Below are 22,953 nucleotides of genomic sequence, written 5' to 3' on the forward strand. Positions count from 1 at the left end.
ATTTTTTTGGGAGGTTTTTTGTACTTTCTGGTAAAGTGTTTGTAGAAATGATTGTTTCACATTTACCATTTTATATTTGTGGTGATGATGGGAATCCTGATGCAGAGATTGGCTCCTTATTCGGGGTGGATCTTTATTCACAAAAAAGATTATTTATTAAACAATCATCTGCAGGTTTTATAATAAAAATCGTGAATGTAACAACAATTCGATCTCCCTGACCGCCATGTATATAACGGGGGTTCTGAATAGATGACATTTCCTCTGTGGCTCCTCCGGGTGTGATTGGTTTCTCATAGAATTGGGCGTCCTTCTATTAGATATTATTATATTTGGGCCGAGCCAAGTGATAAAAATCATAAAATACGGCGCCAAACGTGGCGCTCCGACAGCCATGCATTCCAATGAGAAATTCAGAATAAGAAGCCAATATGAAAAGCATCTTGGCTCACCCAATCGCCATGTGTTTTATACTCATTGGGCGGAGCCAAATTACATTTCTAAAAAATTTAACATTTTTAAAAAATTAACTTCACCCGGAAACCGGAGAGCGTTTTGGATCTCAATGTGAAGCAGCGGCTTAAATGACTCTCAACTTCTTCTTCTTCTTCTTGTTACCCTTTTCTCTGTGTGGAGTTCTGATTCCATGAGAATGTGACTTATGCCGCGTACACGCAATCGGACAAACCGCCGGACTCTGATGCGGAGACCCGCCGGACTTTCCAAACAAGTGCACCTGCCCACACATGACTGGACTTTTCTGGAGGACTAGGTCCGGTGGATAAACCGCCGGACTATGGCGGGAGTCTGCCGGACTTTTGAAATGAACGGACTTGCCCACACACGGAGTAAAGTCCATTCATTTTGAACGTGGCTCCAGGTAGCCGGGACTAGCGAAGGAAGTCAATGTCACCACCTCCATCGGCGAGATTGACACCGCCCTGCGTAGTCATCCGGGACTGTGACATCATAAGGGGGTGGGGTCACCAACGCGTCCCTGTCATTGCGGCCAGAGAGAGCATTGAGTCAACATCTCAAGGAAGAAGAAGAGAAGGCGGCGGCGACAGAAGACCGGGCCACCACTAGTAAAAGAGCTGGAAGAAGAAAGCGGAGGCCCAGCAAGAAGAACCGAAGAGGGGGACAAGACCCCTGAAGTCCGAAGAAGAAAGCCGGCTCCTCCGCTAGTAGAGCAGAAGATAGCGGAGGAGTCCAGTGAGAAGACCCCCCAAGACGGAAGAAGAGAAGACCACCGGAGCTGTGCAATAAATTATTTTAAAAACATGTGTTGTGTTTTTTTTCTTTACACTTTTCTCACCAGGTGAATGGGTAGGGGTACATCGTACCCAATACTCATTCACATAGGGTGGAGGGCCGATATCTGGGGGCCCCCTTATTAAGGGGGCTCCCGGATTCCGATAAGCCCCCCGCCCGCAGACCCCGACAACCAACGGCCAGGGTTGTCAGGAAGAGGCCCTTGTCCTGATCAACATGAGGACAAGGTGCTTTGGGGTGGGGGGGGGCCCATGTTGAGGGCACGCGGCCTGGTACGGTTCAGGAGGGGGGGGGGCGCTCGCTCGTCCCCACCCCCTTTCCTGACTGGCTAGGCTGCATGCAAAAGAAAATAATAAAAAATGATGATAAAAAAATAAATAAAGAAAATTAAATTGTAAAAAGTAATAAAAAATAAAAATAAACTACTGACACCAGTCCTTGCCCACTGACACCATCCACTGCTCTACTGACACCACCCATGGGTTCTACTGACACTATGAATTGCCCTACTGCCATATATATATATATATATATATATATATATATACACGCATGTGTGTTTGAGCTTTGGGGTTTACACCCTAATGCAACAGACTATGCACACATATGATGACAAAATAAACACACAGATAACAGGTGGGCTGGCTTTGTACTTATTTAAGTCTAGTGTATCTGTAAAAGGCAATTGTTGCAATATTTTATGTCACAGTATTTTGTGGTCTTTCAAACACAATTTTTTTGGGAAAAAATACACTTTCATGAATTAAACATAAAAAAACAAACAGTAAAGTTAGCTAAATTTTTTTGTATAATGTGAAAGATGATGTTACGCCGAGTAAATAGACACCTAACATGTCCCACTTTAAAATTGCGCAAAAACGACAGTACTTACAAAATCTCCATTGGCAAAGCTTTAAAAATGTCTACAGGTTACGAGCTTAGAGTCACAGAGGAGGTCTAGTACTAGAATTATTGCTTTCGCTCTAACAATCGTGGTGATATCTTACATGCGTGGTTAGATTCCGGCATTGTTCGGGTCTCCCGCCAGCCGGTGGACGTGCTGGTTGTTCGCTCGCTCCTCCCGGTGGGACGGGAGATCCCGGACGAGCCAAGAAAGGCAGCGGGGGGGGGGTGGGGATGTATCATGTTTTGTCATCTGTTACTTTTCCTTTTGAGCTTCCTTCACTGCAAATCCTGTGCGGGTGTCAATGTGAAGGCCCTGACACCCCCAGATCGGTTCGCAAATTGCCGTGTGAACTGTGAAAGGTGCAGGAATCTGATGTTTAACCACTTAAGCCCCGGACCAATTTGCAGCCAAAGGACCCTTTTTGCGATTCGGCACTGCGTCGCTTTAACTGACAATTGCGCGGTCGTGCAACGTGTCTCCCAAACAAAAATTGGCGTCCTTTTTTTCCCACAAATAGAGCTTTCTTTTGGTGGTATTTTGATCACCTCTGTGGTTTTTTATTTTTGCGCTATAAACAAAAATAGAGCGCCAATTTTGAAAAAAATGCAATATTTTTTACTTTTGTTATAATAAATATCCCCAAAAAATATATAAATAACTTTTTTGTTCCTCAGTTTTGGCCGATACGTATTCTTCTACATATTTTTATAATTAGCGATTATTGATTGGTTTGCGCAAAAGTTATAGCGTTTACAAATAGGGGAGAGTTTTATAGCATTTTTATTAATTTTTTTTTTTTACTAGTAATGGCGGCGATCAGCAATTTTTATTGTGACTGCGACATTACGGCGGACACATCGGACATTTTTGACACATTTTTGAGACCATTGTCATTTATACAGCAATCAGTGCTATTTAAATGCACTGATTCCTATGTAAATGACACTGGCAGCGAAGGAGTTAACCACTAGGGGTCAGTGTAGGTGTTATGTATGACGTTATGTGTTTTTTATTGCGTGGCCTGGCATGTGACGTCACTGATCGTCTCTTCCTATAAAAGGGAACAGACGATCGGTGACAGGCTCAGTAGGAAGCACGGGGAGAGGTTTGTTTACACCGACCTCTCTTTGTTCTTCAGCTCTGTGACCCGATCGCGGGACACCAGCGGCGATCGGGTCCGCTGGTCCCGCGGCCACGGATCTCAGGACCGGGTCAGGAGCGCGCCGGCGGTGGCGCGCTCCCGACCCATGGTTGGGCACTTAAAGTGGTTGTATACCCTTTTTTGTAACTTTTACCTACAGGAAAGCCTATAATAAGGCTTACCTGTAGGTAAAAAAAATATCTCCTAAACCTGTACGGTTTAGGAGATATTCACCTCGGTATGCGCCGCTGACTGCAGCAGCGCATGCGCACGAGGGGATTCTCGGCCTGAAAATCCGGCAGTGGCCGGCGGCTGGAAAAGAAATCTCCCGCGCGCATGCGCAGGAGTGACGATATCACAGCTCCGGCCACTCACAGCGCCGGAGCCGCGATACCCGGAAGAAACGCCGAGGGAGCATGTCAGCTCCCTCGGCGTGAATCGGGCCAGATGTCGGGGCCTCGTTCTAAGGTAAGTATTTCATAATGAGCTAGTATGCGGTGCATACTAGCTCATTATGCCTTTTGCTTTGCAGGTGTTAAAAAAATAAAATAAATAAATAGCGGGTTTACTACCGCTTTAAAAAGCAATGTACGGGTACGTGCCTGTGCCCAGCCGTGCCATTCTGCCGACGTACATCGGCGCGAGGCGGTCCTTAAGTGGATAATGTATGATATATATATATATATAAAATCGGATCTCCTAGATGTGAACACCCATGCGATCCGATTCAAGTGCGGACCAAAAAGAGGGTCCTGCACCATTTTGGTGGGAATGCGATGCAGTTTCAGGCACACAGTTTGTATGGCTGAATTCGCATTGCACAGACATCGCATGGGATCTGCACAGCAATTATAGTTGCCACCTCATCCTTTTAAACCTGAACACATATGAATTACACGGGTTCTGTGACTGATTAAGGTGGTAATTAAACTCACTTGGTGCCTCATCTGCATTTAATTCGTCTCAGAACCCGAGTAATTCAAAGGTGTTCGGGTTTAAAGGGTGAGGTGGCAGCTCTAACAGCAATGCAGTGTGATGTCAGTGAACCAGGAAAAGGGTTGATGGGGTTGTAAACCTGATTTGCATTCTATGCTTTAAGGTGAAAAACCTCCTGCAGTGCAGCAGCCCTCCAGAGCCCCTCTTTAAAGCGGGAGTCCACCGGGACTCCGCGTTTTTTTTTTTTTTTTTAAAGCCAGCAGCTACAAATACTGCAGCTGCTGACTTTTAAATAGTGACACTTACCTGTCCAGCGCGCCCGCGATGTCGGCACCCGAAGCCGATCGCTCGCTCGGCTGCCGGGTCCCGCCGCCATCTTGGGTATGGGAATCAGGAAATGGAGCCTTTCGGCTTCATTTCCCGGTTCCCTACTGCGCATGCGCGAGCCGCGCGGCGCAATCCGGACGGTCCCCGCTGCCTCTGGGAGCTGTGTGTTTCCCAGCAGGCAGCGGGGCACTTGCTGAAGGGGGCGGGCGCTTGCGGAACGGGGGCGTAACGTACGCCCGTTCCGCAGAGAGCTAGCCCGGAAGTGGGTGCAGTTACCTGGATTATCCAGGTAACTGCACCCCCCTCCCCCCTGAAAGGTGCCGATTGTGGCGCCGGAGGGGGGGGGATTCCGATGAGCGGAGGTCCATTTTAGGGTGGACCTCCGCTTTAACTTTCCTGAACCTGATCATTCCATCGACAAGAACGGCCCAGCAGCTCCAGTCGGTGTCTCAGGTCCTCACTGGATAGATTGATAGCAGTGCAGCCATTGGTTCCTGCTGCTGTCAAATCCAGTGACACAGGTGTGGGGGAGGGGGGGCGGGGCTGAGTTCTGCTGTCTGTGTCATTGGATGCAACAGCTGGACTCTGGAGCGTACCCACACAGGTGTCCCCTTGGAATGTGGGTCTCCGAGGGGGCACTCAATGTGGGGAGTAGCCAGGAGCGCCACTGGAGGACCCCAGAAAAGAAGGATTGGGGCCACCCTGTGCAAAACCATTACACAGAGGAGGCAAGTATAACTTGTTTGTTATTTAAAAAAATAAAATAAAAAATCCTTTACAACCCCACTAAGGTAGGTTTTGCACTACAGTGATAGAGGGTTTGGCTCTGGCTTGAACAGAGGGTGCCAACCCTACCGGCAGTGCCAGTGCTTGCTCTCCCACAGCTGCACTAATGTGTAATGCATTCTGTTTTTGGACAAATTAATTCAGTTAAAATCCAAAACATGTGTTAATGGATTTAGTCAACAATTAAATAAAATCATTTTTCAGACTCATCCTTTCAACTGCATGGGGATCCCCCCCCCCCAAAATCCATACCAGACCCTTATCCCAGCATGCAACCTGGCAGGCCGCAGGAAAAGGTGGGAGCACAAAAGAGTGCCCCCCCCTCCTGAGCCATACCAGGCCACTTACCCCTACCCATACACCAAAAAAGTAAAAACAACAGCAGACAGTTTTTGACAATTCCGTTATTTAAAAAAAAAAAAAAAGAAAGTGTTTACTGTGATGTAAATCCATCAATCACAGTGCCGACGGTCCCGAGAAGAAAAAACAAAAAAACTGAAAAACACCTCCGTGGGAGGCGTCCCGCCGACTGCAGCCTTTTCGCAGTGGCAGCTGTTACATAGCCAAGGGCAGGGCCATCCGGTGACCCCGCCCCTTCTGACATCACGTGACATCAGAGGGCGGAGTCACCCGCTTACGTCACCTTTTTCAATATTACATCCTTGGGCATTGGGCCGACCAGCATCCTAACAACCAGTAACAACCATCGGGAACAGGGGCGGGCTGGGCCGGGGGGCAGGGTGGAAATCTCCCCCCCAGGCCGTCTAACTTTTAATCAAAACAGGCTGTTTGCTGACATATTTTTTTTTTTTTTTTTTTTGAGGAAGTCGGCCGCTGATTGGCTGTGTTGCTGCTGCGCTGCATTCTGGGAGTTGTAGTCTGGTGGGTAGAGACTGGAGGGAACTGAGCAGCGAAGCAGGTAACTTCTATTCCCGGCAGGGAGACCCATCACTTCTCAGGGGGGCCGGCCAGCCAGCAACTTCAAGCTATCATTCTCCTGCTGCTGTGTTAACTCTCCTACTGGCTGCTCTCCTATAACCTCTCTCTCCTTCCAGGACACATCACGTTTGTTTCTGTTCAGATTCTTTCATTTATTCCAGGCTGATTTCACTCATGCTTCATCCCCCTCCCCCTCCCTCTGTGCACTCATCTCTCCTGGCCGGTGTCTTGTGAAATAGGGTCCTCCATCAGATGCTGTCCCCTGCGTACTGCGCATGCGCAGTACACAGGAGCACAGATTCCGAAAATTGCCGAGGATGAACGGCGCCTGCGCCGTGAGTCCAGGTTCTATCCCCACTATCCAAGTGGACATAGAGTTAGAATAAAAAAGAGCAGAGCGCAGCGAGGCCGAGCCCGAAGCGTGGCGAGCGAAGCTCTCCCGCGAGGGGCCCTCTAAAATTCTAAACCCTATGTCCGCTTGGATAGTGGGGCTACCTCCTCCACTCACGGCGCAGGCGCCGTTCAGCTTCGGAGATTTTCCGAAGCTTCGTCTGCTCCGTACTGCGCATGCGCAGTACGGAACGGACACATATGGATGGCCGGACTCTATTAGGCAGAACACCGGTACAATCTTGCTGTAGGTAAGTCACACTCTCCTTGCACCAATCCACTTATCTTTTTCCCATTCATTTTATCTTCTCTCCTGTTTTGTAATTCTGCTCTCCTCATATAAATCACTGTAGCCTCTCAGCTCTAGGCATTCCACACATGTACTTGGGCTGACACCCTTTCCATCCCAGCTTACTTTTATCTAATACAATAGTTCTGTCAGAATCATGCCTCAGTCTAACACATGCAGCCCCTCACTCTCCATTAACTTATACTACAGAATTTGGGCTTTTTCACACTAGTGCAGTGACTGGCATTTTTACCAGTCACTGCTAGAGCACATAGAATACAACTGTTCTCTATGTGCCCCATTTACACTGCAGTACCGTCCAGAGGTGCGGTGCAGTAAGCTGCAATAATATACAGTAATTCTACATTTTATCGCAGTGCACTGGATGGCACTGACATAGTTATCAATCAGTCCTTCTCAAACTGACAGAAATGCAGCAGCATTTTTTTTTTCCTTCCAGGGACCCCACAGCACGTCACAAACATTATGTCACTATTACCCCCATTCCCTCTTCCACCTGGGGGGGGGCGCAGTTTGCTATCTTTGCCTGGGCACTGGATGACCTTGTCCCCGCGTTACACAGAGGGATCACCTGCAGAAAAGACTCGGGAATGGTACAGTACATGATGTCCTGCTGGGAGCTGGCCATTCCCTGTGGGTCCTGCTGGAACTAATCATGGCCTGTTGGCAGTGGCGGTTGGTGCTAAAATATTTTGGGGGGGGGGGGCAAACTGAAAAAAATGTGAAAAAAAAAATTATTCGCAGCCACTGTGCCAATCAAATGCTGCCAGTGTGACAGTGTGCCACCCGCTTGCCTTCTGCCCTGCACTTGCCCTGTCTTGTGGGGCAGCAGGTGACAATGAGTGGGTCCTTCATGCGTCTCCTGCACTTCTTTTCCTCCCGTCCTCTCCTCCCATCAGGCGTCCAATAGCGGCGCCTGTTGTTTCAGCCAATCAGGTGACAGGTAACATGACCTGAGCAACCTGATTGGCTGTGAGCCAGGTCAGTGTTAGGAAAGCGATGTCTTCGGTTCTCTAACACACCAATAAGTAATCGGCGAATGCACAGCAGTGTACCCGCTGTTTTCCCTTTTGGAAGCCTATTAGAGCCCATGGCTCTAATCAGGAAGCCTATTTGAGCCTATGGCTCTAATCAGGCATTTCCAAAGAAACTCCACCACTGTAATTCATATGCATGGCGCCCAACAAAGGACCAGGCACATGAATAGGGGGCGGCAGCAGCAACCATATATAGATTCATGCAATCTATCTATGTGAGAGAGCGAGTGACAGGGGGGCAGCGCTCATGCGCCTTTATGGACACACCACCGCTGCCTGTTGGTCCTACTGGGAGCTGGCTATGGCCAGTGCCCAGCAGGACCCACAGGCTGGGAGCTGGCCATGCACCTGTAGGTCCTGCTGGGAGCTTATCATGGCCTGTAGGGCTCTGCTGGCCACTAGCCATGGGTAACCTTGTAATACAAGGTGGGCATAGATAGTGAACTTATTTGGGGTTAAAGTGGGCCACGTGACTGGACTTGCCCCCCAGGCCTAAGGCTGTCAGCCCTCCCCTGATTGGGAACCTGCACAGACCGCTTGTTTGATCCAAACCCCCCACCCCCACCCCTTTCCGTCAGTACTGGGGTCTCGTTAGCTGTGTGAGAGAGAAAAAGCGAGGAAGAAATGCTGGAATACTTGTCGGCTTCAGTGGGCAAAATGTGTGTTTGCTCTGAAAGAACAAGTCACCTCTAACGTTGGGTGTCTCCTGTGTGTGGCTGTTGCTGCATTATGTGAGAAGCACTGCTGTATGGTGACCACGTCATGTTCTGAGGCCGTCTCTTACCTCATAGCAACACTCATCTGTAAAATCAAAGAGGACCTGGAGGGTCAATGACCCACTAACACCCCCCCCCCCCCACTTCCTAAACCCGGTGCAAATGCCATAATCTAAAGCTCATTAATGGGCACCAATCATGCTCTAGACCAGCCTTTCCCACCCTTTTTTCCTCCCAAACGATCTCTTGAAATAATTTTCAGATCTCAGGGAACTCCTGCTAAAAGCAATTCTTATTATTGGGGGTCGGGGTGAAGAATGCTCCTTCCATTGGTGGCCAGAATGTTCCCCCATAGAGTGGTGGTCGGAATGCCACAGACAGATACAAATATAATGTAGTTCGAGCTTCTGGCTTTGCCAAGTGGAGTTGGCCCTGGAAATCTGAGACGCCATCAGGTGGGAGGCCAATCAGCCACCTCTAGAGGAACTGTAGGATTCCACGGAACTCTGGTTGACAAGGGCTCGGCTGATCGAGCAAATGAGTATGGAAAGGCCTGGAGAGGGAGCTTTTCTCGAGGTGGTGGTGTTTGTTGTTGTTTTTTTTTTAAAGTTTCAACAAATGTATCTTTGAGGGCAGCACAGTGGCTAAGCGCTTAGCACTTCCGCCTGGCAGCACTGGGGTCCTTGGTTTGAATCCCAACCATAGCACTGCCTGCATAGAGATTCCATGTTCTCCCTGTGGGTTTCCTTTGGGTACTCCGGTTTCCTCCCACACTCCAAAGATATGCTTGGAGGTTAGTTGTCTCTTGTGTAAAGTGACCCCGGCATGTGTATGGATGTGAGTTAGGGACCTTAGATTGTAACTCAAAGTGCTGTGTAAATCAGCGGCACCAAAAAATTTCCCAATTTTCATCGCCGCTTTCAGGAATACAACAGTTTAATATCACAGATTTATACAAGCTGTAACTTTACATGGTGCCAAGGATGGAGTTCTCCTTTAACTCTTCTAATGAAGAGGTCTATTGGCTTGTCCGACCCGCGCAGTATTTATATCCAGAGTGTATCGCTCAGTTTGGCATTAAGTAAATAAGCAGTTCTCTCTTTACTACACATCCGTCACAATATACCGATCAGCCACAAAAGTATGACCACCACCCATAACCCATTGGGGCATGGACTCCCCTAGACCCCTGAAGGCACGCTGTGGTATCTGGCACCAAGCCGTCACTAGCAGATCCTTGTCCTGTAAGTTGGGGGATGGGGCCTCCATGGATCGGACTTGTTTTTCTAACACATCCCACAGATGCTCAATTGGACTGATATTTGGAGAATTTGAAGGCCAAGTCAACACCTCAAACTCATTGTTGGGTTCCTCAAACCATTCTTGATCCATTTATGCAGTGTGGCAGGGAGCATTATCCTGCTGAATAGAGGCCACTGCCATCAGAGGATGCCCCTTTTCAAGGGGTGTACCAATGGTCACCAACAATGTTTAGGTAGGTGGTACGTGTCAAGTAACATCCACATGAATGGTAGAGCCAGGGCTTCCCAGCAGAACATCGCCCAAAGCATCACACTGCCCCTGCCAGCTGTCTTCTTCCCATACTGCATCCTGGTGCCATCTCTTCCCCGGGTAAGTGACGCACCCAGTCATTCACAATTCCTCATACCAGGCCACCTTCTTCCTCGGGGGCTGGGCTCCAGACACTTGGTGCTCCACCCCTTAGACCTGCCCACTTTTTTCAAAGATCCCTATAACATGAAACTACCAAAACACCACAAAAGATACATTTTAAAATCTTTATTTTATATAAACAGCTTTCTTTTATACAAAAACAACATTGATAAACACAACAAATATCTGGAGCTTTCACTATAATGTCTGTAGATGTAGATACAGGGAAGAGATCCATAGACATGGAAGATACCTCTGACAGCGAAGAAGGCAATGATTTCAGGATATGAAGGGTTAAAGCATTTCTATATGAGATGTAGATGTCCCACCAAGGTTCTGAGGAGGCAATTGTAAGCTGAAGAGCCCCTATTAATAGGAGCAATGTGCTGCCTCCAACCTGAATGCTAAAGTTCACCCACCACTAGGGGGCGCCTTCACACAGCCGTACCTCTCCTCCAATCACAGAGTTCTCCACAGATTGGCGGAGTGGGGGATAATGGGGAGCGGATGGCCACATTTAATATAAACCCTGAGATTGTTTGTTCCAAGTTTGGCATTGGGGAAGCGGCATCTACACCCCCGTAAATGTTTCCCAACTAATATAAACCAGCAGGGAAGAGGAGGGGCCAAGTGAAGAGGATGTCCCTAGAGGTCTCCGCCCTCCAAAAAGGTTCCCACCCAATATTTTCTCAATGGACATTGTGTCATCGTCGAGTCTTGAATGTTCCCCTTAAACTTTAAGCTCCACCCCCCTCACAGCCGCCATTTCTGCTGCTATAAACGTTTAGAAACGCCCCTCCCCCGATGTACACCCAACATTTCCTGTGAACAGCTGTTTTAATGTCACAATTCATGGGACATGGAAACTTCCCACATTACATCTTTATAGAGAAGTCATGAAAATACAAAAATACATCTTTTCTGAGATCATAAAATACGCAGCGGAGAGACTTTCATATCCAATCAGGTCAGACGTTTTACAGAGAGGCGCAGTACGGCGGACACCCCGCCACATCATCTACAGATGAAAAAATATCATTCTATCACCTTCCAGACACGTTATTGGATGATTCCTTTTTTTAGAACTGCCCCGGGAAATGACAGCTGGAAGCTGATTGGTTGTTGAAGGAAGCTCTCCAGGAGGAGATGTTCCATGAAAAACCCAATTCCAGTCACAGCTTTTATTTGGCTTTTGAATACATTTAGGAAGAATAAATAAATCTTCCTTATTTTATTTATTGGCCGAGACTCCCATTGGGGAGATTTCCCATCACTTCTTGTCCCAGCAAGGAAAAGGGGGAGGGGGAAATTCAACTATGGGGACAGAGACGCCCAATAGGGACCCCCAATAGGGACATATATGCCCAATAGGGACAGAGACGCCCAATAGGGACAGAGACCCCCAATAGGGACAGAGACCCCAATGGGGACAGAGACCCCCAATAGGGACCCCAATAGGGACAGAGATTCCAATAGGGACAGAGACCCCAATAGAGACAAAGATGCCCAATAAAAATCTATTGTTGCTGCAACAACTTGCCTGAGAGTAATACTTTAATACTTGGTTTCCTCCCACCTACTGACACCCACCAATACTTTAAGCCCCAATGAAGGGGCTTCCTCGAGTCTGTAAAAGTGTTATTGGATTATCTTAATGGAATAAACATATTTTTGGACACGGCACTCCTGCTTGTCCCAATAAAACATCCGATGGGAGTTCTACGCCTTCCTAGTCTGTGCAAAGTTAAAAGTAAAGTTTTGGCCGGAGGTGGACTTTAACGTCTCCTATGTACAAGCGCAGGATTTTGGCGATAATCCCAACGCTCTCTATATATTGGTATTCTGATAATACAAGAGTTGGGAATTCCGTTTCCTCCATATCTGGTCTCTATGACACTCTTCTCTACTTAAAAATAAAAAATGGACACATTCTTGCCGGCGTTGGGATTTCTGAGGTTTTCTGGTCTTTACACAGAATATTTGTTTCTATGAAAATTTCTCCCCCCCACCCCCCCCCCCCCCCGCCGCTTTCCTACCTACAACTCGCGCCACACAAAAACACCCGACCGATACCCCAGCCATAAATTAAAGAAGCTCTGAAAAGATTAAATCAAATGTATATAAAAATCATATATAAGCACAACGTAAGAGACTGGAATTTTTTTGGCAGAGATCATTATTTAAAGCAGACCTGTCACCGGGACAAACCAGACCGGCACTGATTGGGCATGGAGGGCGCCGTTGGTGACCCGTCACTTATCCAGCCGTCTTAGTGCCCTCTTAGGGACAAATAAGCAGACTATAAGTCCTGACATCCCTGGATACCTGCTGGGAACTCAGATCAGAAAAGGAGAAGAAGCTGGAGGCATCAATGGCGCCCCCTGTATTGATTTCAGTGAATTGTAGAGACAATTCTGTCCAATACTGATGGAGGGTTATGATGGGAGAGTTCATTCTTATTATAGGAAGCTGCCATCCAGGAACATGGACATGGACAAGCAAGTGTGCCTGTGAACCGGCTCAGAGCACGCTCAGTCTCTCTGCTTCAGCAGCCCTGTCACATGATGACTGGTCACATGAGGTTTAGTGTTGGAGCTCTTGCCATGGTGGATCAGAAAAGAGAAGGAATCCTTTACAATGGATTTCTCTGGTGGAATGTTCATATCCCTCTGACTATACACTGCAATCAGGGCCTTAAAGGACTAATAAATGAAGAGGCAACAACATTTTTAATGGTGTGTATGGAAATGAATGCAGAGGAGCCCATTGATCTAAATTTGCAGCCAGTTTTCCCTCCCCGATGGTAACAATAATATTCGGGTTCCTGAAGAGATCCATAAATTCTCCCTCTATATGATTCCATTCATTTCATTCCCATCTCTGACTCTGATTGGCTCGGCCTGCGAATGTTTTTATATGAAGCATATTTTTGAATTTAGGGCCCTTCCCCGATTGTCTGGTGGAAGGATTTTGGGGTGACAGGTCTGCTTTAAAAAGGTGCGATCTTTAGAAAATGACAATAATAATAATCAATGCATTTCCTGCAGCAAGGAAGGCCGCGTGTGAAGTCCCCATAAGGACGACTCGGTCAGCACTAAGCCGGAGTCCTGTGATGGGAAATGAAGAAGTGGTGGTCCTCCATACTGGCTATGTACACTATGGGATGGCGGGCACTGACAGTTCCTGAAGGGTTACAGTGTGCAGATTAGTCCTCGTCCCCTCCGTACATGTCGGCCAGCTTGGTGAAGCGTGGACCCCAGTCATTCAGAGCGCTGTAATCCTGATCCCCGCCAGAGCTGGAGGAGTGCAGAGAGCTGAGAGAGGCGGCTTCCGACCCGCTACCTTCATAGTCAAACACCAGGAGCGAGTCATATGGGGGGGCGGTGGGGTCGTTGTCAGCCGCGTTCAGATTCTGGGGGGGGAGGAAGAAATGATCAGGACAATCAGCAGATGTATTAACAACATTTCTGTACATTATGGGGGGATATTTACTAAAGCTGGAGGGTGCACAATCTGTGTTATCAAGACAAGAAGATGGCGTTATGAAGTCCTAACACACTCCCTGTCCTAGGGTGGGTGACAACTAAAGTTGCCCCCTCATCCCTTTAATCCCGAACACATATGTATTGCACGGGTTCTAATTTAATACAGATAAGGCACCAAGTGAGATTAATTACCACCTTAATCAGCCACAGAACCCGTGTAATTCATATGTGTTGGGGTTTAAAGGGATGAGGTGGCATCCCTAGTGACAAGGCTGCTCAGTATGGTTGTCACCCTGGGACAGGAAGTGAGATAATAGTAGGAGTACCGGGTAAAGTAAAGCAAAAAAAAAAAAAAGGTGTGAAAGCAGAAAACGAAAGCGCCCACCACATCTAAGGACAGGTGTATTAATACAAATTTTTGTTCTCGGGTTCAGATACATTTTAAGTTTGGATCACATAATCTGCACACTTCACCAACAAAACAGGTCTATTTCACAAAGCTCTCACACAAGGGGGAGGGTCTCTGTATTAGCCATGTGACTTTCATTTTAAATCTCATTGGACTTGGCTACAAACAGAAGAATGGTCCTTATCCTGCATTAGGTTTGTGAATTTAGCCTTTTGAATGCATTCTATTGTAGTCTCTGGTACTATGTGAATGTAGATCTCCATTTATATAAAGAGGATGCAGCATTCACACTGCACAGCAAGAGCGCCCCCCTCAGTGATATAATGTGTATTCTTTGGGGGGATTTCCTAAAACTGGAGCACGCAGAATCTGGTGCAGCTGTGTATGGGAGCCAATCCCCTTATAACTTTAGCTTGTTCAATTAAGCTGTGGCAAAAAAACCTGGAAGCTGATTGGTTACCATGCACAGCTGCACCAGATTCTGTGTGCTCCAGTTTTAGGACAGCCCCCCCCCCCCCTCCATTAAATTGTAATGATGCAAAGAGCATTAGAAGAAGAGAAGGCGATACATTGGGCACTTAGCTTGAAAAGAAGACATGTTGTATACTAGAGGAGAAAAAGATACATTGGGAGATTTACTAATACTGGAGCAGCTGTGTATGGGAGCCAATCAGCTTCTGACCTCATCTTGTTCAATTAAGCTTTGACAAAAAAAACCTAGAAGCTGATTGGCTCCCATGCACAGCTAGACCAGATTCTGTGTGCTCCAGTTTTAGTAAATCCCTCACGTTTCTAGGATGCCTGTACTCAAGGAACATGTGAGCTGTCATAATAACTCAACCACTAACATCCCATAAACCTGGAGGACTGAGGACATACTGTGAGTGCTGAGCGCCATGGACCTCCCCCTGAGTAGGCGTCATCCCTGCCCCCTGCCATTACATTGTAATTATACAAAGAGCATCACACTACTCTCTACATCCTCCACCATCACCCAATGCCAGGAGAGGAAGAGGACCGGCCTGTCACACGACCAGGCGAGGAAGAGGACCGGCCTGTCACATGACCAGGTGAGGAAGAGGACCGGCCTGTCACATGACCAGGCGTGGAAGAGGACCGGCCTGTCACATGACCAGGCGAGGAAGAGGACCGGCCTGTCACATGACCAGGTGAGGAAGAGGACCGGCCTGTCACATGACCAGGCGTGGAAGAGGACCGGCCTGTCACATGACCAGGCGAGGAAGAGGACCGGCCTGTCACATGACCAGGCTGAAGACTTCAGAAAAGGTTATGTATGTTAAAAAAAATAACATACTATGGGGGAAAGGGGAGGGGGGGTTGGGGAAGTTCACAGAACACAATAGCTCAGCACCAGTCATTCCTCCATCCACATCAAATGTTGGGTTGCTTATGACATCTTGGACCAAAAGGAGAAGAGTGGCCCGCCATGTGTTAAGCTGCCCATAGATGGGTCGACCCAGCGGTTGAATAAACAAAAAAAAACAAAACCATCTATGGGCAGCTTAACACATGGAGGGCTGCCCTCTGACCCAGGAAGTTATAAGAAACCCAACACAAGGCTGAAGGCCTCCTCCGTCCGTGTACAGCCTGCGCAATGTTACAGATGCAGTTGGCAATATGGTGCTCCTTACCTCATCGATGAAGTTTCCGATCTCATCCGGATTGGCTGGTCTTGGCCGGTATTGAGGAGCCGGCATGAGTGTTGGTGCGACATCATTACGAATGACATCAGGGCGGGCATCAAGACCACGGTGAAGCTGGCCAAGGTCAAAGTCCTGGAGGGTAAAAGCAAAATGTTCAACCGTAGAAGATGTGAAAGATTCTTTTGTTACTTCTGCTAGAGGGAAAGACCTGGTAATTCCACTGAGCTGAAAGCTGAAATCAGGCTTGCAGAAAGAATGGCTGATCTAAAAATTGATGGGCGGGAAGGAACTTGGCTGGACTTACAGTAAGGAGAGTGGGAGAGCTCTGACCCATAGGGGGGTGTACGAGAGGGGAGGTGAAGTGGTTAAACATGGCACCGCCAGGAATCTGCCATAAACGGCTGCTGGTTAAAGGGGCATTTTAGTAATAATCCCTAATGTGCCGTACCTGATCCTCCTCCCCGCCGCCTTCTTCATCATAGGAGTAGACGTTATCACGCACTTCATCATCAGGAGGCAGTAATGGCTCCTTCACCACCTTCTTCTTCCTCATAAACATCAGAAGCAGCAACAGCAGAACTATGAAGAGAGAAACACACAGCACAGAACGTGAAAGGTGCGGCCAGCTGGAGGCAAATGCTTTATTTGACCTCAACACTCGATAATGTTACATAGCTACATAGTCAGTCAGGTTGAAAAAAGACACAAGTCCATCCAGTTCAACCAATAAAAGAGAAAAAAACAATCATACAATCCCATATACACAATCCTATACCCACAGGTGATCCAGAGGAAGGGAGCCCGGAGCCCCCCCCCCCCCCAAAAAAAAAGGGCATATGAGGGTCAGAAGGGACTTTATTCTATGCAGGAATAAAACACAATTTAAAAAACACGTCTTATGTAACTATAAAATCCTGCACATGGACAGTTCATATTTACAATATCAAGCCAGCAGATGGAGCTGTAGGCTTCTCTTTACAAGCTTGTTCTTTTACAGAGCTCAGTAGCTGAAGCTCACATTGCACACAAAGCTGACTAAGTCAGTTACTCACCTACTTCCCCCAATTCCTCCCCTCAGTTTTTTTATAGATTGCAATTCAAGGGAAACCGTCTAAAAGGGAACATGTGCTGATCTGCTCTCTTTACCTTAAATCAGGAGCAATGCACACCCTGGTCAATGCTGCTAAGCTGGTGTAATGGAGGGAAAGGGTATGACACATATTTGTGGATGGTGTCAGGTACTACACTGCTTATCAGCTCCTGTTTAACTGTAAGGAAAGCAGATACAAGTGTTGCCCTGCTGTATTAAGGGTTGGGGCCGGAATACTTTCTACATAATTACATTGTTTCATTGTTCCAGTGGATTATTGTAACTATGTATACATCATACTTGTGGGATCTCTCTAGAAGCTGGAAATTACTGTAATAGATATCCCTACTACACCACTACTACACAGTTACTACACCTCAAAAACACCACTTCAACTTACACTGTTATTACAGCACTGCTCCAGTGATCTCCCCTAGCCTCCCAGTCCCATGCTGCATTGTGAAGATCGGAGGTCACCAGCTCTGCACAGGAATTCTTTGCATTTTCTCAATGAATGGACAAAGTGGAGCGCATGATGTCACTGCCCCACCTTGTCCAATCAGAGAATGCTATATTAAATAGAAGTTCCAGTCTCCCCCAAAAAAATTTAAAGTCAGCAGCTACAAATCCAGTATCTGCTGACTTTTAATATAAGGACACCTATCTGTCCAGGGATCCCGCACTGTCCTCACTCGAGCCGATTCGTCAATCATTTTCGGGTGCAGGGTGCCGACATTTTGGGTAAGGGTAACCGGCAGTGAAGCCTTCCTTCCTGCTTCACTACCAGCTTCCTACTGCGCATGCGTGAGCCATACTGCGATTTGTGAATGGTCCTACAGTCTGCGGGGGAAGGAGACGGAGCCTAACTTCCACGCAGATTATCGCGGTGATCTGACCGGGAGTGTGAGCGGGTCATATTCAGGTACTCGCTCCCCCCCCCCCAAAAAAAAAGTGCCAAATATAGCAGCAGAGGAGATGGGGGGGGGGGCAACAAACAGCCTCCCCCTTTTGGGTGAAGTTCCATTTTAACAACCTTGCCTCAGTCAATAAAGTAGTAACAGGTTAATATTATTACCATTTCTGGGGCAAATGCTGCTCCAGGCTGGATTCAGTGCTGCTGGTCCCATGATTACAGGGACTTGTTCCTCTGACCTCTGGTAACGGAGAAGATCAGATTTCTGGCTGGCTTCCTTTCCCAAGTGATCAGATGACCGGTGGCCGTCACACATGTGGGCAGCACTGATGGGAGCCTGGAGCAGCATTTCCCCAGGATGGGTGAGCTTTCAGAAAATATTCCAGCAAGACTGTTCCATGGTCCTAGGTGAATATCTATGTCCAGCAGATGAAGGGAATGTTTAGGCCGTGTGAGCCCCCCCCTCCCCCGAGCACTAATACTACTTACTGAGAAGAGCCAGGATACCCCCGAGGATGCCCAGGATGACAGGGATGCCCAGGCCTCCAGCCAATGCCTTTGGACTGTCACAGTTATTTTCGGCTGTACATTGGCACACTTGCATACGCAATATAGTTGTGTTTTTCATATCCCCGACATCAACGAGGGTGACGGGTATATCATAGATCTCTTCAGCCATTTCCCTGATTGGTTTAATCAGAAGTGCTGTAAAAAACAAAAACAAAAAGCAACAATTATTCAAAGAGAGAAATAATATACACACTACAGGGCCTACCAAAATATTACCGCAACATCCCAGTGTGTTTGACCCCCCACCCTCCTTGTTGTGTGTGAGTGTGTACATACCAGTGTGTGTATTATTATTATTATCAATTTATATAGCGCCAACAGTTTACACAGCGCTTTACAATGTATGGGGGGGAACAACACAATTACAGTACAATACAGAAGGTACAGGAGGGCCCGGCCCGTAGAGCTTACATTCTAAAGGGAGGGGGTGGTGGTACAAAAGGTAATAGCTGCAGAGAATGATTTGATGCGGGTGGGGTGGGTGTATATATATATATATACTGTACATAAATAAAACATGTATTTTTTCCGAGGCTGATCTGATGTCATGGGACCTCCTCTAGGGGCGGCTCAGCTTATCGAGGTGATTTAATGGAGGGAAGGACATATTTCCCTGTTGGTTGGACTCCAGCCTAAAGTGAAAACTAATACAAACCTTCAGGGAATGTGTCTTGCTTACACTGCTCCCTACTACACAGCTCCCATCCCTCACTCACACCACACTGGAGCCTGTGGAAGATGGAGGGAGGAGGTGGGGGCAGCCAAAAATCCCCCTCTGCTCCGCTCTGAATGCTGGGGCCACGCTCTCCTCCTCCTCTGCTCGGACTGTGGACGTGACGTCACTGGTTGCTAAACACCAGGTGATGCAATAACAAGAGGGTCTCTATTGGTGCCACTCCCGGCTTGCTGCTGATGTAGACTTGGGAGTCAGTAATATTTCTGGGGGGGGGGGGGAATCGCCCATTGCCCCCCCCCCCCCAAATCTGCCCCTGGCCTCCTTTTCTTCTGCTGCGGTGGCATGGACCATCTTTACAGCTGACCTGAACAGTACTCACGCTGTGACATCATGATGTGTGCGTGGTGCAGGACTTACCTGAGCCCGGGCTGTGGGGCGGGTCCATGACAGCCTTGGCTCAGAGGAAGTGGGCTGAATGACACTAGCCATCATTCAGCCAGGAAGACTGAGGACATCTTGTGGTGGAAAAGAAGTACTGCGGTGCAGCAGAGGTCAGCTTCAGATTGGGTATGGCAGTTAGAGCCTTCTATTTATTTTATCTTTAAATAGGCTGTTCATCTTTTCATATTATCGAGAGTTTGGCATTAAATGTGAACTACGGTCTTATAATTGTTTTAATAAGAGAGATCAGCTTAATGTAAATAGTTTTACTGCAAATCTGCAAAATATTTGCAAGATCACAAAGGGGTGGCTTTACTAAAGGCAAATAGCCTGAGCACTTTGCTGGAGCAGTTTATGCAGAGCTTAGTAAATGAGCAGAATAGCTGCTGACCTCCATCATCCAATCACGTGCAAGCAAATGAAGCAGTTTATTTTCCCATGCATATGATTGGGTAATCTTTGCAAAGTGAAGGTCCTCCTCATATACTAATCTCTGGAGCCACTGCACTTGCAGAGTGCGCAGTCTATTTGCCTTTAGTAAATCAACTCCAAAATGTCAACGTGTAGCCTGACAGAGCTGAGCTTTTGTACAGTTCGGCGTTCTCCTGCGCGTTAACTGCACTTTATTTCCCAGGCCACCAGTAAAAAGCAGCTTTACTTATCCTTCTCTCCCCCCCAGTCGCCAGCGCTCTCCTCTCCCTGATGTTCCAGATTGTGGGCGGGGCGCTCGGCATCCTCACTGACAACGCAGGACTGCTGGTCCTGCACTGTGATGTCAGAGTGCGACCACCTACAATGCTTTGAAGAGAAGCAGCTTCAGGGGGACCGGTCACATCAGAGAGAAGGAGGGGGACCGGTCACATCAGAGAGAAGGAGGGGGACCGGTCACATCAGAGAGAAGGAGGGGGACCGGTCACATCAGAGAGAAGGAGGGGGACCCGTCACATCAGAGAGAAGGAGGGGGACCGGTCACATCAGAGAGAAGGAGGGGGACCGGTCACATCAGAGAGAAGGAAGGGGACCGGTCACATCAGAGAGAAGGAGGGGACCGGTCACATCAGAGAGAAGGAGGGGGGCCAGTCACATCAGAGAGAAGGAGGGGGACCGGTCACATCAGAGAGAAGGAAGGGGACCGGTCACATCAGAGAGAAGGAAGGGGACCGGTCACATCAGAGAGAAGGAAGGGGACCGGTCACATCAGAGAGAAGGAAGGGGACCGGTCACATCAGAGAGGAGGAGGGGGACCGGTCACATCAGAGAGAAGGAGGGGGACCGGTCACATCAGAGAGAAGGAGGGGGACCGGTCACATCAGAGAGAAGGAAGGGGACCGGTCACATCAGAGAGAAGGAGGGGGACCCGTCACATCAGAGAGAAGGAAGGGGACCGGTCACATCAGAGAGGAGGAGGGGGACCGGTCACATCAGAGAGAAGGAGGGGGACCGGTCACATCAGAGAGAAGGAAGGGGACCGGTCACATCAGAGAGAAGGAAGGGGACCGGTCACATCAGAGAGGAGGAGGGGGACCGGTCACATCAGAGAGAAGGAGGGGGACCGGTCACATCAGAGAGAAGGAGGGGGACCGGTCACATCAGAGAGGAGGAGGGGGACCGGTCACATCAGAGAGAAGGAAGGGGACCGGTCACATCAGAGAGAAGGAGGGGGACCGGTCACATCAGAGAGAAGGAAGGGGACCGGTCACATCAGAGAGAAGGAAGGGGACCGGTCACATCAGAGAGAAGGAAGGGGACCGGTCACATCAGAGAGGAGGAGGGGGACCGGTCACATCAGAGAGAAGGAGGGGGACCGGTCACATCAGAGAGGAGGAGGGGGACCGGTCACATCAGAGAGAAGGAGGGGGACCGGTCACATCAGAGAGAAGGAGGGGGACCGGTCACATCAGAGAGAAGGAAGGGGACCGGTCACATCAGAGAGAAGGAAGGGGACCGGTCACATCAGAGAGAAGGAAGGGGACCGGTCACATCAGAGAGAAGGAAGGGGACCGGTCACATCAGAGAGAAGGAAGGGGACCGGTCACATCAGAGAGAAGGAGGGGGACCGGTCACATCAGAGAGAAGGAAGGGGACCGGTCACATCAGAGAGAAGGAGGGGGACCGGTCACATCAGAGAGAAGGAGGGGGACCGGTCACATCAGAGAGAAGGAGGGGGACCGGTCACATCAGAGAGAAGGAGGGGGACCGGTCACATCAGAGAGAAGGAGGGGGACCGGTCACATCAGAGAGAAGGAAGGGGACCGGTCACATCAGAGAGAAGGAGGGGGACCGGTCACATCAGAGAGAAGGAGGGGGACCGGTCACATCAGAGAGAAGGAAGGGGACCGGTCACATCAGAGAGAAGGAAGGGGACCGGTCACATCAGAGAGAAGGAGGGGGACCGGTCACATCAGAGAGAAGGAGGGGGACCGGTCACATCAGAGAGAAGGAGGGGGACCGGTCACATCAGAGAGGAGGAGGAGGACCGGTCACATCAGAGAGAAGGAGGGGGACCGGTCACATCAGAGGAGGGGGACCGGTCACATCAGAGAGAAGGAAGGGGACCGGTCACATCAGAGAGGAGGAGGGGGACCGGTCACATCAGAGAGAAGGAGGGGGACCGGTCACATCAGAGAGAAGGAAGGGGACCGGTCACATCAGAGAGAAGGAAGGGGACCGGTCACATCAGAGAGAAGGAGGAGGACCGGTCACATCAGAGAGAAGGAGGGGGACCGGTCACATCAGAGAGAAGGAGGGGGACCGGTCACATCAGAGAGGAGGAGGGGGACCGGTCACATCAGAGAGAAGGAGGAGGACCGGTCACATCAGAGAGAAGGAGGGGGACCGGTCACATCAGAGGAGGGGGACCGGTCACATCAGAGAGAAGGAAGGGGACCGGTCACATCAGAGAGGAGGAGGGGGACCGGTCACATCAGAGAGAAGGAGGAGGACCGGTCACATCAGAGAGAAGGAGGGGGACCGGTCACATCAGAGAGAAGGAGGGGGACCGGTCACATCAGAGAGAAGGAGGGGGACCGGTCACATCAGAGAGGAGGAGGAGGACCGGTCACATCAGAGAGAAGGAGGGGGACCGGTCACATCAGAGAGAAGGAGGGGGACCGGTCACATCAGAGAGGAGGAGGAGGACCGGTCACATCAGAGAGAAGGAGGAGGACCGGTCACATCAGAGAGAAGGAGGGGGACCGGTCACATCAGAGGAGGGGGACCGGTCACATCAGAGAGAAGGAAGGGGACCGGTCACATCAGAGAGGAGGAGGG

General features: G+C 48.9%; 1 protein-coding gene across 1 annotated transcript in view; it reads right to left on the reverse strand.

Moving 5' to 3' along the window:
- Positions 1–10,546: 10,546 nt before the first annotated feature.
- The window catches only part of LOC143926627 (cadherin-1-like), a 96,085-nt gene continuing 83,678 nt past the window's right edge, over positions 10,547–22,953 (reverse strand). Inside the window, 4 exon segments of the mRNA XM_077450544.1 lie at positions 10,547–13,847; positions 15,982–16,125; positions 16,442–16,572; positions 18,486–18,701. Of these exon segments, the coding sequence (XP_077306670.1) occupies positions 13,641–13,847; positions 15,982–16,125; positions 16,442–16,572; positions 18,486–18,701 (698 nt within the window). The 3' untranslated portion in view covers positions 10,547–13,640.

This window comes from Lithobates pipiens, unplaced genomic scaffold (assembly GCF_037356315.1).
Source record: "Lithobates pipiens isolate NorthernLeopardFrog02 unplaced genomic scaffold, aLitPip1_a1.2 Scaffold_10, whole genome shotgun sequence".
Classification (NCBI taxonomy): Eukaryota; Metazoa; Chordata; class Amphibia; order Anura; family Ranidae; genus Lithobates; species Lithobates pipiens.